The sequence below is a fragment of the Equus asinus genome, chromosome 20 (genome assembly GCF_041296235.1).
Source record: "Equus asinus isolate D_3611 breed Donkey chromosome 20, EquAss-T2T_v2, whole genome shotgun sequence".
Lineage (NCBI taxonomy): Eukaryota > Metazoa > Chordata > Mammalia > Perissodactyla > Equidae > Equus > Equus asinus.
In genome coordinates, this window is record NC_091809.1 from 25,714,650 (window position 1) to 25,734,513 (window position 19,864).

Sequence of the window (19,864 nt, forward strand, 5' to 3'; positions counted from 1 at the left end):
CTTTTTGTGTGCTCTTGGCCATTTACGTATCTTCCTTGGAAAAATGTGTATTGAGATCCTTCACTACATTTATTTATTTATTTAGGAAGATTGGCCCAGAGGTAACATCTGTTGCCAATCTTCCTCGTTTTTTTTTCCTCCCCAAAGCCCCAGTACATAGTTGTATATCCTAGTTGTGGGTCATTCTACTTCCATGTGAGATGCTGCCACAGCATGGCTTGATGAGCAGTGTGTAGATCCACACCCAGGACCCAAACCAGTGAACCCCAGGCCACTAAAGCAAAGTGTGAGGACTTAACCACTTGTCCATGGGGCCGACCCTCTTTCCCATTTTTTTTTTCTGGATTTTTTTTTTATTGGATTAATGATAGGTTACAATCTTGTGAAATTTCAGTTGTACATTAATGTTTGTCATTCGTGTTGTAGGTGCACCACTTCACCCTTTGTGCCCACCCCCCACCCCACCTTTCCCCTGGTGTCCACTAAACTGTTCTTAGTCCACATTTTTAAATTCCTCATATGAGTGGAGTCATACACAGATTATCCTTCTCTCGCTGGCTTATTTCACTTAACATAATTCCCTCAAGGTCCATCCATGTTATTGCAAATGGAATGATTTTGTTCTGTTTTGCAGCTGAGTAGTATTCCATTGTATATATGTACCACATCTTCTTTATCCATTCATCTGTTGATGGGCACTTAGGTTGCTTCCATGTCTTGGCTATGGTAAATAATGCTGCAATGAACATTGGGGTACGTAGGACTTTTGGGATTGCTGACTTCAAGCTCTTTGGATAAATACCCAGTAGTGGGATGGCTGGATCGTATGGTAGTTCTATTTTTAATTTTTTGAGGAATCTCCATACTGTTTTCCATAGTGGCTGCACCAGTTTGCATTCCCACCAGCAGTGTATGAGGGTTCCTTTTTCTCCACAACCTCTCCAACATTTGTTACTATTAGTTTTAGATATTTTTGTCATTCTGAGGGGTGTAAGGTGATATCTTAATGTAGTTTTGATTTGCATTTCCCTGATGATCAGCGATGATGAGCATCTTTTCATGTGCCTATTGGCCATCAGTATATCTTCTTTGGAGAAATGTCTGTTCATGTCTCCAGCCCATTTTTTGATTGGGTTGTTTGATTTTTTGTTGTTGAGTTGTGAGAGTTCTTTATATATTATGGATATTAAGCCTTTGTCAGATATATGACTTGCAAATATTTTTTCCCAGTTAGTGGGTTGTTTTTTTGTTTCAATGCTGTTTTCATTTGCCTTGAAGAAGCTCTTTAATCTGATGAAGTCCCATTTGTTTATTCTTTCTATTGTTTCCCTTCTCTGAGAAGGCATGGTGTCCAAAAAGATCCTTTTAATACTGATGTCAGAGTGTACTGCCTGCGTTTTCTTCTAGAAGCCTTATGGTTTCAGGTCTCACCTTTAGGTCTTTAATCCATTTTGAGTTTATTTTGGTGAATGGTGAAAAAGAATGGTCAATTTTCATTCTTTTACATGTGGCTTTCCAGTTTTCCCAGCACCATTTGTTGAAAAGACTTTCTTTTCTCCATCATATGCCCTCAGCTCCTTTGTCGAAGATAAGCTGTCCATAGATGTGTGGTTTTATTTCTGGGCTTTCAATTCTGTTCCATTGATCTGTGCACCTGTTTTTGTACCAGTACCATGCGGTTTTGATTACTGTAGCTTTGTAGTATGTTTTGAAGTGAGGGGTTGTGATGTCTCCCATTTTGTTCTTTTTTCTCAGGATTGCTTTAGAAATTCGGGGTCTTTTGTTGCCCCATATGAATTTTAGGATTCTTTGTTCTAATTCTGTAAAGAATGTCATTGGGATTCTGGTTGGGATGGCGTCGAATCTGTAGATTGCTTTAGGTAGAACAGACATTTTAACTATGTTTATTCTTCCAATCCATGTACATGGAATGTCTTTCCATCTCCTTATGTCGTCATCCAATTCTCTCAGAAAGGCCTTGTAATTTTCATTATATAGGTCCTTCACTTCCTTAGTTAAATTTACCCCAAGGTATTTTATTCTTTTTGTTGTGATTGTGAATGGTATTGTGTTCTTGAGTTCTTTTTCTGTTAGTTCGTTATTGGAGTATAGAAATGCTACTGATTTATGCAAATTGATTTTGTACCCTGCAACTTTGCTGTAGTTGTTGATTACTTCTAAGAGTTTTCCAATGGATTCTTTGGGGTTTTCTGTATATAAGATCATGTCGTCTGCAAACAGCGAGAGTTTCACTTCTTCCTTGCCAATTTTGATACCTTTTATTGCTTTCTTGCCTCATTGCTCTGGCCAAAACCTCCAGTACTATGTTGAATAAGAGTGGTGAGAGTGGGCACACTTGTCTCATTCCTGTTCTCAGAGGGATGGCTTTCAGTTTTTCCCCATTGATCATGATGTTGGCTGTGGGTTTTTCATATATGGTAGTGTAGTTTTTTCTGCAACATACTGCTTGGTTTTGTATCACAGTGGTACTGGCCTCAAAAAATGAGTGTGAAGTGTTGTCTCCATTCTAATTTTTAGGAGTTTGTAGAGAATCCAGCATAAGCCATTTTTAAAAAAATTATTGAGGCCATATTGACTTGTAACATTGTGTAAATTTCAGGTGTACATTGTTATACATCAGTTTCTATATAGACTGCATTGTGTTCACAGCCAATAGTCTAGTTTTTATCTATCACTATATGTATGTGCTCCTTTACCCCATTTGCCCTCCTTCATCCCCTTCCCATCTGGTAACCACTAATCTTTTCTCTTTATCCATGTGTTTGTTTACCTTCCAATATGAGTGAATTTGTACACTCTTTGTCTTTCTGCATCTGGCTTATTTTGTTTAACATAATACCCTTAAGGTCCATTCATGTTGTCACAAATGGCATAATTTTATCATTTTTATAGCTCAGTAGTATTCCATTGTACATACATACCACGTTCTTTTTATTCATTTATCCGTTGATGGGCAGTTGGGTTGCTTCCACATCTTGACTTTTGTGGATAATGCTGCAATGAACACAAGGATTCATAAATCTCTTTGAATTATTTATTCTGTGTCTTTTGGATAAATGCACAGTAGTGGGATAGCTGGATAATATGGTATTTCTATTTTTAATTTTTTTGAGAAATCTCCATACTGTTTTCCATAGTGGCTACACCAGTTTGCTTTCCCACTAGCAGTGTTTGAGGGTTCCATTTTCTCCACACCCTCTCCCACATTTATTTCTTGTCTTGTAAATTTTAGCAATTCAGATGGGTATAAGATGACGATATCCTATTGTAGTTTTGATTTGCATTTTCCTAATAATGAGTGACGTTGAACATCTTTTCATGTGCCTGTTGACCATCTTTATATATCTCCTTTGAAAAAGTATCGGTTAACATGAAACTCCTAGAAGAAAATATAGGCAGTACACTCTTTGACATCAGTCTTAGAAGGATCTTTCAAATACCATGTCTACCCGGGCAAGGGAAACAAAAGAAAAAAATTAACAAATGGGATTTCATCAACTTAAAGAGCTTATGCAAAGTGAAGGAAACCAGGAACAAAACAAAAAGACAACCCACCAATTGGGAGAAGGTATTTGCTAATCATATACCTGAAGAGGGGTTAATATCCAAAATATATAAATAACATGTACATGTGTTTCAATCACTTTTCTTGTGATTTGTCTCTTCAGATTCTCTATTTCTTCTTGATCCAGTTTTGGGAGGTTGTATGAAGTCTAAGAATTTATCCATTTCTACCAGATTGTCCAATTTGTTGGCATATCATTTTCCATACCATCATCTTACAATCCTTTGTATTTCTGTGGTATCCATTGTAATTTCTCCTCTTTCATTTCGAATTTTACTTATTTGGGCCTTCTCTTTTTTTCTTAGTGAGTCTGGCTAAGGCTTTGTCAATTTTTTTTATTTTCTCAAAGAACCGTGTCTTAGTTTCATGGATCCTTTCTACTGTTTTTTGAGGGGGTTTTATTTCAATAATAATTTTTATTATTTCTCTCCTTCTGCTGACTTTGGGCTCTGTTTGTTCTTTTTCTACTTCTGTTAGGTGTAGTTTAAGGTTACTTATTTGAGATTCTTCTTTTCTGTTGAGGAAGGTCTGTATTGCTATGAATTTCCTTCTTAGAACCACTTTTGCTGCATCCCATAAGAGTTGGTATGTATTTTCACTTTCATTTGTATCCAGATATTTTTTTATTTCTCCTTTGATTTCTTCATGGTTATAGTGGTTGCTCAGCAGCATGTTGTTTCGTCTCCACATCTTTGTCCCTTTCCCAGCATTTTTCTTGTAGTTGTTTCTAGTTTCATAGCATTGTGATCAGAAAAGATGCTTGATATGATTTCAGTCTTCTTTAATTTATTGTGGCTTACCTTGTTTCCCAACATATGGCCTATCTTTGAGAATGTTCCATGTGCACTTGAGAAGAATGTATATTCTGCTGTTTTTGGATGGAATGTTCTCTATATATCTATTAATTCCATCTGGTCTAGTTTTTCATTTAATTCCACTATTCCCTTGTTGACTTTCTGTCTGGATGATCTATCCTTTGATGTACATAGGGTGTTCAGGTCCCTTACTATTATTGTGTTGCTGTTAATTTTTCCCTTCAGATCTATTAACAGTTGCTTTATATACTTTGGTGCTCCTGTGTCAGGTGCCTATATATTCATAAGTCTTATGTCCTTTTGGTGGAATGTCCCTTTTATCATTATCTACTGCAACACTTTGTGTCTCATTGCCTTTTTATCTTGAAGTTTGCTTTGTCTGATATAAGTATGGCAACATCTGCTTTCTCTGGCTTACCATTTGCTTGGAGAATCATCTTCCTTTTCTTCACTCTGAGCTTGTGCTTTTGTTTAGAGCCTAGATGTATATCATGGAGGCAGCATGTCATTGGGTCTTGTTTTTGACTCCACCAAGTCACTCTGTGTCTTTTGATTGGAGATTTCAATCCATTTACATTTAGAGTGATTATTGACATATGAGGGTTCAATACTGACATTTTATCTCTTTTTTTCTGGTTGTTCTGTATTTCCCTTGTTTCTTTCCCCTTGTATTTGTGACTGCCATTTCAGTTTGGTGATTTTATATGATGATTTTCTCAGTTTTATCTTTATTTATCACTTGTGTCTCTGTTCTGATTTTTCGTTTAGTGGTTACCATGAGGTTTGCATAAAAGATCTCATAAATGAGATAGTCCATTTTCTGAGAGCCTCTTATCTCCATTAGCCTAAGCAGGTTCCATCCCTTTCCTCTTCCCCATCTAAGTTATTGTTGTCACAAATTATTCCATTTTCTAATGTGAGTTTGTGATTAAAATGACGTGTTTATAGTTATTTTTGATGCTTTCCTTCCCTTTATCTTTAATGTTAAAATTGAGTGTTTCCTAACCTGTTCTGATAGAGTGCTGCAAATTTTTAATTTTGTCCATCTATTTATCTCCATGATCAAAGCTTCATAAACTTTTTCCTTTTTGTTTCAGGTGTGAGGGCATTCTTGGTCATATCTTCTAGACGGGGTCTTGTGGCAATGAATTCCCTCAGGTTTTGTTTATCTGAGAAAGTTTTTATTTCTCCATCATATCTGAGTGATAGTTTTGCTGCATAGAGTAGTCTTGGCTGAAAGTTTTTGTCTTTCACTATTTGAGTATATTATTCCACTCTATTCCAGCCTGTAAAGTTTCTGATGAGAAGTCCACTGAAAGCCTGACGGGGTTCCTTTGTACATTATTCTCTTCTACCTTGGTGCCCTTAATACTTTTTCTTTGTCATTGACTTTTGCCAGTTTTACTAATATATGCCTTGCAGAAGTTCTTTTTGCATTGATGTAATTAGGAGTTCTATTTTCTTCATTTACTTCTAATTCCAGATCATTCCCCAGGATGGGAAGTTCTTAGCTATTATTAATTTTCTTTTAATTTATTTTTTTGAGGAAGATTGGCCCTGAGCTAACATCTCTTACCAGTCTTCCTCTTTTTTCTCCCTTTATTTCTCCCCAAAGCCCCAGCACATAGTTGTATATTCTAGTTGCAAGTCCTTCTAGTTCTTCTATGTGGGATGCCCACACAGCATGGCTCGATGAGCAGTGCGTGGGTCTGCATCAAGGATCTGAACCAGCGAACCCTGGGCCACCAAAGTGGAGCACACAAACTTAGCCACTCAACCATCGGGTCAGCCCCCTCAGCTGTTATTTCTTTGACCAAGCTCTATGCTCCTTTCTCCCTCTCTTCTCCCTCTTGATACCTTTAATCCTTATGTTGCACTTCTTAATTCAGTCAGATGTTTCTTCTTTTTTTTTTTTTTTTCTGGTGAGCAAGATTCACTCTGAGCTAATATCCATTGGCAATCTTCCTCTTTTTGTTTTTTTATTTTTCTTCCTTGAGGAAGATGATCCCTGAGCTAACATCTGTGCCAGACTTCCTCTACTTTGTATGTAGGATGCATCCACAGCATGGCTGATGAGTGGAGTTGTTGGTGGTGGTTTTGAAGATACTTTTGACTGGAAGGGCAAGGAATCTGTAAAATAGGCTGGAACATGATTTGCTCTAAGCTTCTATGTTCTATCTCTTTCCCTGTATGGTGGTTCCAAAATCTGACTAATGCCTTCTTTGCTTCTGCCTTCAAAATCTCATGCAAGTGAGGCTATTGGTGAATTCCAACATGGAACCATAAAAGGGATGGATAATGGAAAATCCAGTTCCTAAAATTACTCACAAGGAGGATATCTCTAACTCTAGATTTTTTGTCCCATCTTTGAGCTCTCTTCTTAAATGAAGGTCCATCACTAAATACAAGTCAGAAAGTAGGATAATGAGCACAGGCTCAAATATGAAAATAATTATTCCCATGGAACTATACTCTTTGATAAATTTGTCATACATACAAAAATTATTCCAAGTGTTTAATATTATGGAAAAATGGGAAAACATCGTATATCCACCATCCCACAAAAGGAGCTTTCTCAGTAAGAAAGGTATACAATGGACTAAGGATATCCAGGAATTCTCATGTGGCCAGTAAGACAATCCTAAAAAATACCAAACTGTCACTTTTTTAATGGCCCCTTAAAATAAAACAAATGAAACATTATAAAAATGTTAAAACTAACTGCATGTTACAAATACACTTCAATTCACTCATGGTTCCAAGAGGCTTCAAAATGTAAAGAGAAAATATCACGAATTGATTTAAGGAAAAATCACTACCTATTAGTCTTATGCACTATTGTTGAAAGATGAAGAATTACCTCACCTCAATATTCATTTCTGAATGTAATTAGTAGAAATCCACAGTCCAATGATATACTTTAAGAAAGAAGCTTAGTAAACCAATATATTTACAACTTCTATATCAACTCTTTCATATTGAAAGTTGGCTGGAACATTATGAATGCATTCATTCCCACCAAGCTTTATCGGGTTACTTACATTGATAATTTTTATCAGTAGGAAGTTTCACACTTTAGGATGTGGGCCAATTGAAGTCGTTCCCATACTGTTTACTTTCAAGAGGTTTTATCCAGTGAGACCTTTCATGCCTTTGGACAGAACTGGAATCATAGAAATCTTTCCCACATTCTTCACATTTATTTGGTTTCTCTCAGTATTAGTTCTTTCATGTACTTGCAAATAACTGGAAAAATGAAGGCTTTACCATGTATTTTACATCCATAAGGTTTCTCTCTTGTTGAGTTCTTTCATGTATTCCAAATGAACTGAGAAAAATGAAAGCTTTCCACATTCCTTACATTTAAAGGTATATTTCCAGTACGCATTTTCATGTGTGATGAAATACCTGATGGATGACAAAAGGCTTTCCCACATTCCTTACATACATAGGGTTTCCCTCCTGTGTGACTAATTTTTCAAAATGAACTGTGAATAATCAATGCTTTCTCACATTCCTTACATTTTTAAGACCCAACACCGGTGTGCACGATCATGTGTACTTGAAGGTCTGAGAGAGAAATACAGGCTTTCCCACATTCTTTTTATTCATAGGGTTCTCTCCAGTGTGATTTCTTTCATGTATTTAGAAACCTAGATAAGATCTAAAACCTTTAACACATTGTTTACATCCACAGGGCTTCTATCTTGTGTGAGACCTTTCATGTCTTTTCAAGGAACTATAATATCCATAGGCTTTCCCACATTCTTTATGTTTATAAGATTTTCCCCTAGTATGAGTTCTTTCAGGTTACAAAGAGAATTGGAGGAACTGAAGACTTTACAGAATTTGTTATATTCATAAGTTTTCTTTCCTGTTGGAGCCCTTTCATGTTTTTTTAAAGAATAAAAATATCAAATGGCTTTTCCACATTGTTTCCATTGATACAGTTTCTCTTCACAGTGGGCTTTTCCAGGTATTTGAAATGAACTGGAACAAGTAAAGCCTTTCCCACATACTTTACCTGTATAAGGAGGATAACCAGTGTGTGTTATCACGTATCTTTGAAGGGTTTTGAGTCACACGAAGGCATTCCCATATTCCTTACATTTATAAGTTTTATTTCGATTATGATTTCTTCCATGGTTTTCAAAAAATTGGAGATAACTGAAGCCTTTCTCAAATACCTTACACTTATGTGGTTTCTCTTGATATTTTTGAACTCAAATGGTTTGTATCCAATGTGATGTCTGATGTGCCTATAAAGGGATGAATGATGCATGACGACTTTTCCACATGCCCTGCACTCATGTGGTTTCACTCCAGGAGTTTTCTTGTTCAGACTGAGATTTGGAGTAAAGCCAAAGTTTTCTCCACATTGACAAACCTCTTTACTTTCACAGAGTCTCCCTACCATATGACATGTAGAAAACAAGAAGTGTATTATTGATGATTCCCTTATTAATGATTTTACATTTATTATATTTATTATGATTTATAGGAAAGGTTTAAGTTTTCTGCCTTGGCTGAATTCTCTGAAATTGAATATACAGAATGCTTTGTGGGAGGACTTCACACATGCTATTATCAAGAGTCATATTCATATATAAGGTTTATTAATACTGTTTCCAGGTGAACTACTTTGCAAATATTTAAATTCTTTGTCATATTTAAAAAGGAGGTTTTGGTAAAAATTTTCCAAGAATAAATACATTTGAAGCAGGGGTTATTTGTTTCATTTTCTGCTTTTTAAAATTTCATAATATATTAGAATTCTCACATGAGACAATGCTTTCTGTTGTGAATGTGACTCACCTTAGTTTTCTCCCCTGGGTCTTGTACAGATCTTCCAATTTTTTTCCCTAAAATGCAGACCCAGAATAATGATTCCAAAATATTAGAAAGTGTAGAACAGTTATTAGATTCTAGGTCCATGATGAGCTGCGACCACACTCAGTTTATTTACCAACATCCTCCCTTTCCACTTTCCACATCTTTGAACAACATTGATGAACAACAAACACTTGTTTTCTAGTTGATGAAGTTCATGTAAATTGTCATCCTTACCTACTGAGGCCAGGTTCCTGAAGGTTTAATGCATTCTATTATATTGTTCAAAGAAATAATAGCTGAGACCTTCCCAAATCTTGGGGAAGAGCTGCAATTACAATTAAAAGAAGCTAATAGAACTCCTAACTACATCAATGTAAAAAGAAATGCTCCAGGGCATATAGTAGTAAAACTGGCAAAACAAAATGACTAAGAAAAAATATGAAGGGCAGCAAGACAGAAGAAAATAATGTGCAAAGGAATCTGCATCAGGTGTCAGCAGATTTCTCAGAAGAAAGCTTACAGGCAAAGACAGAGTAGAATGATATGTTTGAAATACTGAAAGACAAAAACTTTCACCCAAGAATACTCTATCCAGTGAAAATGTCTTTCAGATATGATGGAGTAATAAAAATTTTCCCAGATAAACAAAAGCTGAGGGAGTTCACTGCCACAAGACCCCTCCTACAAGAAATGATCAAGAAGGCCCTCAAATGAGAAAAAAAGAAAGGGTTTACAAAGTCTTGAGAGAGGAGATAAATAAGCAGACAAAATCAGAAAATTGCAGCTCTCTATAAGAACCAGTTAGCCTAACATGTTATAACCGGTTTATAACATTTAAGATATATAACTTAATTATAACAATAAAGATAAGGGAAGGAAAACATCAAAAATAACTATAATCCAGTCATTTTAACCACAAATTCACACCACAACATGGAATAATTTGTGACAAGGATAGCTTAGAAGGGGAAGAGGCGAGGGATGGAAACTACTTAGAAAAAGGAAATGAGACTATCAGAAAATAGACTATCTCACATATGCGATCTTTTATACAAACCTCACAGTAACCACTAAACAAATAATCAGAACAAAAACACAAATGATCAATAAAGAGAAAACTGAGAAAACTATCAGAGAGAACTGCCAAACTGAATTGGCAGTCCGAAATACATGGGAGAAGAAACAAGGGAAATACAGAACAACCAGAAAACAATTAATAAAATAGCAGCATTAGGCCCTCATGTATCAATAATCACTCTAAGTGTAAATGGATTGAATTCTCCAAACAAAAGACACAGAGTGCCAGGATGGACTAAAAAAGAAGACCCAACAATATGTAGCCTCCAGGAAACACATTTCAGCTCTAATGACAAACACAGGCTCAGAGTGAAGGGATGGAAGGTGATACTGCAAGTTAATGGCAAACAAAAGAAAGCAGGTGTTGTCATACTTATGTCAAAGTAGACTTCAAGCTAAAACAGGTAATGAGAGACAAAAAGGGGCAGTATATAGTGATAAAAGGGACACTCCAGGGGTGACACCAGCATCACGGCAGAGTGAGCTCTTCCCTTGGACTCTGCTCTCTAAGATACAACCAACAGGACATTCATACACCAACAGACGACATATACACATCACAAAAGACGTCTGAGAGACCCACACAGCCATACGCTTGAAAGTGAAGGTGGGGCTGGATCCTCCTGAGGAAGTGGAAGCTGATCTGCAGGAGCTCCATGGAGAGAGATAGGCCACAGTGGCAGAAAGTGTGCAGAAGAAAAGGGTGCCCCATCCCCACCTGGTACTCCAGCCCCAGAATCATTCCGAGCACAGTGTGGTGAGCATGGTAGTGGTGGCAGGGAAAGTGTGCAGGTGAGGGCGGTACCCCATCCCTGTACCACACTCCAACCACAGGACTGCCTGGAGTAAGGTGCAGAGAAATTGGTGGTGGCAGCAGGGAAAGTGCACAGCCCCAGAATCGTCTGGAGCATAGTGTGGAGAACATGGCAGAGGCAGCAGGGAAAGTGTGCTGGTGAGGCAAGGTACCCCATCCCTGCCTGGCACTCCAGCCCCAGTATCACCTGGTGCACGGAGCCATGAGTGAAGGAGCAGTTGCTTGGAAAAGTGAAACTGCTCAGTCCTGCAATCACCCAGAGCTCTGTACAGAGAGACAAGCAGGGGCTGGGGGAAGCACTGGGGAAGGAGAGTATCCCCACAATCAGTGCTCCAGATCCTCCATAGATCAGTCACTCAGAGAGAAAAGCATCAGTGGCCAGAGCTGGGGAGCCCTTGTTCATGCTAGGCCCAGAATACACAGTGTCTGAGCCCCACCTAGTGGTGGTATGTGGCAGCTACAACCAGATAAGAGCACCATGAGGAAGCAAAAATCCACTCCATCAAACAGTATGAGTAGGTATATTAAATCTCCAGACCAGAAGGAAAGTGACAAGTACCCAGAAATCAACCCTGAAGGCACAGAAATCCATAACCTAAATGACAAAGAATTCAAAACAGTTATCATTAAAAAACTCAATGAGTTACAAGAAAACACAGAAAGACAAATTAACTAATTCAGGAGGTTCTTCACAAAGGAGATTGAAACCATAAAGAAGAAGCAATCAGAATTGTTGGAGATGAAAACCACAATGGATGAAATAAAGAAAAGTCTGGATTCCCTAAACAACAGAGCTGACAATATGGAGGAGAGAATCAGCCAGTTAAGAGGATAGTACTATAGAAATGCTTCAGAGGGAGGAGAAGAGAAAAGTAAGACTAAAAAGAAATGAACAAACTCTCAGAGAAATATCTGACTCAATCAGGAAATTCAACATAAGGATTATGGGTATTCCAGAGAGGGAAGAGAAGGAGAATGAAGCAGAAAGCTTGTTCAAAGAACTAATAGCTGAGAACTTCCCAAACCCAGGGAGGAAGCTGGAAATCCATGTGAAAGACGCCTCCAGATCTCCTAACTTTATCAGTGTAAAAAGACCCACTCCAAAGCACATAGTAGTGAAACTGCCAAAAGTCAAGGACAAAGAAAATATACTAAGGGCAACAAGGCAGAAGAAAATAACTTACAAAGGGACTCCTATTAGGCTTTCAGCTTTATTCTCAGCAGAAATCTTACAGGCTAGGAGAGAGTGGAATGATATGTTCAAAATCCTGAAATACAAAAACTTTCAGCCAAGAATACTCCATCCAGCCAGAATTTCCTTCAGATATGATGAAGAAATAAAAACTTTCCCAGATAAACAAAAACTAAGGGAGTTCATTGCCACAAGACTCCCCCTACAAGAAATCCTCAAGACGGCCCTCATAGCTGAAAAAAAACAAAAAAACAAAAAAACAGGAAAGGGGTACAAAGCCCTGAGAAAGGAGATGAATAGGCAGACAATAATCAGAAAATGGCAGCTCTCTCTATCAGATCAGGTTAGTAAACACTTTAACATCAAGGATAAAGAAAAGGAAAACACTAAAACAAAAATGATCTCATCATTTTAACCACAAACTCACAACACCAGATGGAAAAAGACATGTCAGAAATAGCATAGAAGGGGAAAAGGAAACAGATGGAGTCAGTATAGTCTAAGGAAATGAGAGGCTATCAGAAAATGGCCTATCTCAACTATGAGACTTTTTATACAAACCTAAGTGTAACCACTAAACAAATAATTAGAATAGAGACATTTATGATATACAAGAAGAAAACCAAGAGACAAAACTACCTAATTAAATTGGTAGTCCAAAAAACACAGGATGAGAAACAAAGGAAATGCAGAAGAACTGGGAAACATGCAATAAGATGGCAATATTAAGCCCTCACATATCAATAATCACTCTAGATCTAAATATATTGAATTCTCCAATCAAAAGACATAGAGTGGCAGGATGGATTAAAGAACAAGACCTAACAATATGCTCCTTCCAGGAAACTCATCTCAGCTCTAGAGACAAACATAGGCTCTGAGTAAAGGGATGGAAGACAATACTTCAAGCTAATGGCAAACAAAAGAAAGCAAGAATTGCCATGCTAATATCAGACAGAGTAGACTTCAAGAAATCAATGATGACAGGTAGAAATGGAATGATTTTCCACACACATGGGTTCAAAGAATAAACATAGTTAAAATGTCCATACTATCTAAAGAACTATAAGTTTCAATGCAATCCCAACCAGAATCCCAATGAAAATCTCCACAGAAATAGAAGAAAGAATCATAAAATTCATAGGAGGCAACAGAAGACCCCAAATAGCTAAAGCAATCCTTAGAAAAAAAGAACAAAGCTGGAGGCATCACAATCCTTGACTTCAAAATATACTACAAAGATAGAGTAATAAAGACAGCATGGTACTGGCACAAAAATAGACTCACAGGCCAATAGAACAGAAGTGAAAGCTCAGAAGTAAAACCATACTTCTATGGACAACTAATCTTTGACAAAGGAGCCAAGAACACATAATGGAGAAAAGAAATTCTCTTCAGTAAATGGTGTGGGGAAAACTGGACAGCCACATGCAAAAGAATGAAAGTAGACCATTAACTTTTGCTATAAACAAAAATTAATTCAAAATGTATTAAAGACTTGAAGGTAAGACCTGAAAAAATAAAACTCCTAGAAGAAAATATAGGCAGTACACTCTTTGACATTGGTCCTAGAAACATCTTTTCTTTTTATTTATTTTTTTAATTTTTATTTTTTTTAGACGTACATCATATTTCAAATTCTGGATACATTACATCATGTTCACCACCCGAACACTAATTATAGTACATCCCCTCACATGTGACCCTAATCACCCCTTTTGCCCTCCCCCCTCCCCCCTTCCCCAATGGTAACCATCAGTCCAATCTCCAATGCTATGTGTGTTTTTTTTTTTTTTTGTCGTTTTTATCTTCTACTTAAGAGTGAGATCATACGGTATTTGACTTTCTCCCTCTGACTTATTTCACTCAGCATAATACCCTCAAGGTCCATCCATGTTGTCACAAATGGTTGGATTTCGTAATTTCTTATGGCTGAGTAGTAGTCCATCGTGTATAAATACCACATCTCCTTTATCCATTCGTCCCTTGATGGGCACCTAGGTTGCTTCCAAGTCTTGGCTATTGTGTATAATGCCGCAATGAACATAGGGGTGCAAGTATCTTTATGCCTTTGTGTTATCAAGTTCTTTGGATAAATACCCAGCAGTGGAATAGCTGGATCATATGGTAGATCTATCCTTAATTTTCTGAGGATACTCCAAACTGCTTTCCATAGTGGCTGCACCAGTTTGCACTGCCACCAGCAGTGAACAAGGGTTCCCTTCTCTCCACACCCTCTCCAAAATTTGTTCTTTCCTGTCTTGTTAATTATAGCCATTCTGACTGGAGTGAGGTGATACCTCATTGTAGTTTTGATTTGCATTTCCCTGATAGCTAATGATGTTGAGCATCCTTTCATATGCCTGTTGGCCATCTGTATTTCTTTGGAGAAATCTCTGTTCAGATCTTTTGCTCATTTTCTAATTGGATTGTTGGTTTTTTTGTTGTTGAGCTGTATGAGTTCTTTGTATATTTTGGATATTAACCCCTTATCTGATATGTGGTTTGCAAATATCTTCTCCCAGTTGTTAGGTTGTCTTTTTGTTTTGTTGATGGTAGAAACATCTTTTCAAATACCACTTGGGCAAGGTAAACAAAAGAGAAAATAAACAAATGGGACTTCATCAGACCAAAGAGCTCCTACAAGGCAAAGGAAACCAGGAACAAAATGAAAAGACAACCCACCAACTGGGAGAAAATACTTGAAAATCATATATCCAATAAGGGATTAATCTCCAAAATATGTAAAGACCTCTCACATGTAGCAAGAAAAAAACAAGCTATCTGGTCAAAACATGGGCAGAGGATATGAACAGATGTTTTCCCTAAGAAGACACACAGATGGCCAATAGGCACATGACATTGTTTTCAACATCACCAGGGGAATGCTAATCAAAACTACAATGAGATATCACCTTACACCTGTTAGAATGGCTATAATAACCGGGACAAAAAATAACAACTGTTGGAGAGGATGTCCTCATACACTGCTGGTGGGAATGCAAACTGGTGCAGCCACTATGGAAGACAGTATGGAGACTTCTCAAAAAATTAAAAATAGAAATACCATATGATCCAGCTAATTTACTACTGAGTATTTATCCAAAGAACTTGAAGTGAGCAATTCAAGGAGACTTATGGACCCTTATGTTCATTGCAGCATTATTCACAATAGCCAAGACATGGAAGCAACCCAAGTGCCCATTTATTGATGAATGGATAAAGATGTGGTATATATATACAATGGAATACTACCCAGCCATAAAAAGGGCAAAATTGTCCCATTTCCACCCATATGGATTGACTTTGAGGGTATTATGTTAAGTGAAATGAGCCAGAAAAGAAAGACAAACACTCCATGATTTCACTTATTTGTGGAAGATAAAAACATGGATAAAGATAACAAATTAGTGGTTACCAGAGGGGAAGGGGGTTGGGAGGGGGCATAAGGGGTAAAGGTGCACATATATATGATGACTGACTAATAATAAGATACAACTCAAATTTCACAATGCTATAAACTATTATGACCTCAATAAAATAAAATAAAAAGAATAAAAGTAAAATAAATGAGCAAAAGAAATGAACAGACATTTTTCCAAAGAAGATGTACAGATTGCCAACAGACACATGCCAAGATGTTTAACATCACCAGTGATGAGGGAAATGCAAATAAAAACTACCATGAGATATTGCCTCACACCTGTCAGAATGGCTGTAATTAACAAGACAGGAAATGACATCTTTGGCAGAGGATGTGGAGAAAAGGGAACTCTCATATACTGCTCAGGGGAGTGCAAACTGGTGCAGTCACTACAGAAAAGAGTATGGAGATTTCTCAAAAATTAAGAATAGAAATATCATATGATCCAGCTATTCTACTGCTTGGTATTTATCCAAAGAACATGAATGCATAAAGATACATGCGCCCCTATGTCCATTGCAGCATTATTCACAATAGCCAAGACTTGGAAGCAACCTGAGTGCCCATCAAGGGATGAATGGATAAAGAAGACACCATATATATACACAATGGAATACTACTCAGCCATAAAAAGATGAAATCTTGCCATTTGCAACAACATGGGTGGACCTTCAAGATATTATGCAAAGTGAAATAAGTCAGACAGAGAAAGTCAAATACCATATAACCTCACTCATAAATAGAAGATGAAAACAACAACAAATAAACACGTAAGAGACAGAGATTGGATTGGTGGCTACCAGATGGGAAGGGAGGAGGGAGGGGGGAAAACGGGTGAATAGGCACACGCGTGTGTTGATGGATGGTAATTAGTCTTTGGATGGTGAACACAACATAATCTACACAGACATCAATATATAATGATGTACACCTGAAATTTATATAATGTTATAAACCAATGTGACCCCAATAAAAAAAATTTAAAATTGAAAAAAAAGAAAGGAGGAACCAATCCAAACAACAAAGACGTTTCTTCTCATTCCTCATATCTATCATTGCTTCATCTATAACTTCATGTCAGAAGACACAGTGATCAAAATGAAGAATAAGATGAAAGAAGCAAATATTCTTATTGGAGATGAGAGCATTGTGTATTTGGCAAGTTAAAGAGAAAATAACCGGAAAATTACTAGAAGTGATGGAGTCAATTTTCTTAACATTGTGTACACAACAACCCATATTATTGAATTAAAATCATACGTTCTGCAAAATATATATGAAATTTGGAGGTTTAGGGCTAACGCCATGTGTGAGATCTATGTGCAGACAAGTCTGAGTGTTTTCTGATGAGATGACAGATAGCATCACCTCCATGGAAACATAGTCAACTTTGGTGCATGGAAGACTCCTGAAGTCAAAGATGCAACTCTCTCTACACACAGCCACATTTTAAAAGACATTTCCACTCAAATTTGCATCAGGATCTTTGTTTCTGCCTCATAATACAGTCATTTTAAAGTATATCTCTGAAAACAGGTGCAAAGGGTATTCAGGAAATTATTGCAAATAAAGAATGATGAAGGACAAGTTTCACCAGATGCACCAATTACAAAAATTAATGAGGAATGATAATTTAATGGTCTGTTGCCACCATAAGAACTGACAAGATGTTTGTCATATGGGTGATTTTGCCTCTCAGGGACCATTTGCCAATATCTGGAGGCACTTCTGGCTGTCATGACTGTGGGAGGTGGGGAGCACTGGTACAGACATCTAGGGATCCTGTGATGCACAGAATAGTCCCCTTGACAAAGAGTATTATCTTGCCAAAAATGTCAGTTGTGTCAATGTCAAGAAACCCTTGATTGTCTATAAACAGACACAAGGATATGAAACAATAGATGATGAATTGTGGCTATCTTTAACTCTCCTTTCTATTACATCCAAATAAATTATCTATGGAGTAAAGAGTTAAACATCAAAAAAGATAAAAATGAGGGGCCAGCCCAGTGGTGCAGCAGTTAAGTTCGCACATTCCACTTTGTCTGCCTGGGGTTCACCCATTCGGATCCTGGGTGTGGACCTTCTCACTGTTTGTCAAGCCATGCTGTGGTAGGTGTCCCACATATAAAGTAGAGGAAGATGGGCACGGATGTTAGCTCAGGGCCAGTCTTCCGCAGCAAAAAGAGGAGGATTGGCGGCAGATGTTAGCTCAGGGCTAATCTTCCTCAAAAAAAAAAAAACCATAAAAATGAAAATACTAAAAGTAAACATCAGAAAGTATTTTACCAAAGTAAGTCTAGAAGAAACAGAAAATCTGAATAGAATTATAAAAATTTAAGTGGTTGAATTAGTAAACAAAACACTACCCATAAAGCAAAGCTGAGGCCCAGAGGGTTTCACTGCAGAATTCTCCAAAACATTCAATTAAGGTCTCATAGTGATTCTTCACAGTCTCCCCAAAACAGAATCAACACAATATTTCAAACTCACTTGTGAAGCCAGCGTTAATCTGACACCAAAATCAGACAAAAGTATCACCAGACAAACCCTGCAGATCTAGTTCCTTTGTGAATATTGACCCCAAACAACCCCAACCAAAACTAGTATCTAATCCAGCAGCATCTTAAAAGAATTACACACCATGACCAGGTGGGATTTCTTCCAGGGATGGAGAGTTGGGGTAACCTCCCAAAATCCATTAATGTGATGCATCATATTAATAAACTAAAAAGCAAAAGTGACTTGATGATATCAATAGATGCAGAGGAAACACTTGACAGAATCCAACATCCTTTCACGATAGAAACACTCTGCAAACCAGGATTTGAAGGAAATTTCCTGAACCTGATAATGAGCAAGTGTGGGACACCCACAGCTAATATTATATTTAATGGTGAAAGACTGGATATTTTCTCCCAAAAATGAGGAACAAAACAAAAATGTCTGCTCTTGTCACTTCTATGTGACAATGTTCTGCAGATTTAACCAGAATAATTTTGCAAGAAAAGGGAATAAAAAGCACCCAGACTGGGCAGGAAGATGTGAAACTGTCTTCACGTGCATGTGACATCTTGTAAATAGAAGACTCTAACCAGTCCACTAAAAAATCTATTAGAACTGATCATCGAGTACAACAATCTTGTCTGATACAAGGTAAGTATACGAAAGTAAATTATATTTATACACTGCAATGAACAATCTGACAACAAAATTAATAAAAATCTATTTATAATGGCACAAAAAAGAATAAAATAGGAATAAATTTAATAAAAGAAGTAGAAAACACGTTGAAAACTGCAAAACATCATTTAAAAATTAATAAAGATCTACAAGTGTGAAATAACAAATGTTGGCAAGGATCTCAAGAAAAGAGAACCCTTTTGCACTGTTGGTGGGAATGTAAATTGGTGCAGCCACTATGGAAAACCGTATGGAGATTCATAAAAAATTAAAATAGACCTACCATATGATTCAGCAATTCCACTTCTGGGTATTTATCCAAAGAAAGCAAAAACGCTAACTCAAAAAGATATATGCACCTGATGTTCACTGCACCATTATTTACAATAGTCAAGTTATGGAATCAACCTAAGTGCCCATCAATAAATAAATGGATTTGAAATTGAGGTACACATGTACAATGGAAATTATTCACCCATAAAAAAAGAATGAAATCTTGCCATTTGTGACAACACAAATGCACCTTGATGGCATTACACTAAGGGAAATATGTCAGAGAAAGAAAAACATTGTATGATCTCTTTTATATGTAGAATTTAAAAACAAAACCCAAAAACCAGAAGTTCATGGATACAGAGAACAGACTGGTGGTTGCCAAAGGTGAAGAGTGGCCGCTGGCAGAAATGGGTGAAGGGGGTCAAAAGGTAAAATGAAAAAAAAAAAAGGAAAGGAGTTGTACTAAAAAAATGCATATTTATGATAATCACATAGTGACAGAATAATGATTATATACTTCTATATATTTTAAATCTACAGGCTAACACCATTGCTATTTGAAGGTCATTACTGAATGTACACACATGCGAAGGGACATCAGTTACAGAGCTGCAAGCATCTTGAAGGTATGTGGTGAAAAACTCTCGTCTAGCCACATTTTTCC

At 37.1% G+C, this 19,864-nt stretch overlaps 1 protein-coding gene across 6 annotated transcripts in view; it reads left to right on the forward strand.

The window, feature by feature from the left end:
* Positions 1-19,864, forward strand: part of LOC106826955 (zinc finger protein 709-like) — a 58,093-nt gene that overhangs the window by 21,247 nt on the left and 16,982 nt on the right. For 5 of the 6 annotated variants that reach the window (XM_070492165.1, XM_070492162.1, XM_070492161.1 and 2 more), the window contains one exon: positions 19,741-19,826. In XM_070492165.1, the coding sequence (XP_070348266.1) occupies positions 19,785-19,826 (42 nt within the window). In that variant the 5' untranslated portion in view covers positions 19,741-19,784. Of the gene's footprint in view, positions 1-18,770; positions 18,898-19,740; positions 19,827-19,864 lie in introns of those variants that run through there. The other variant, XM_070492164.1, reaches the window with a different exon arrangement.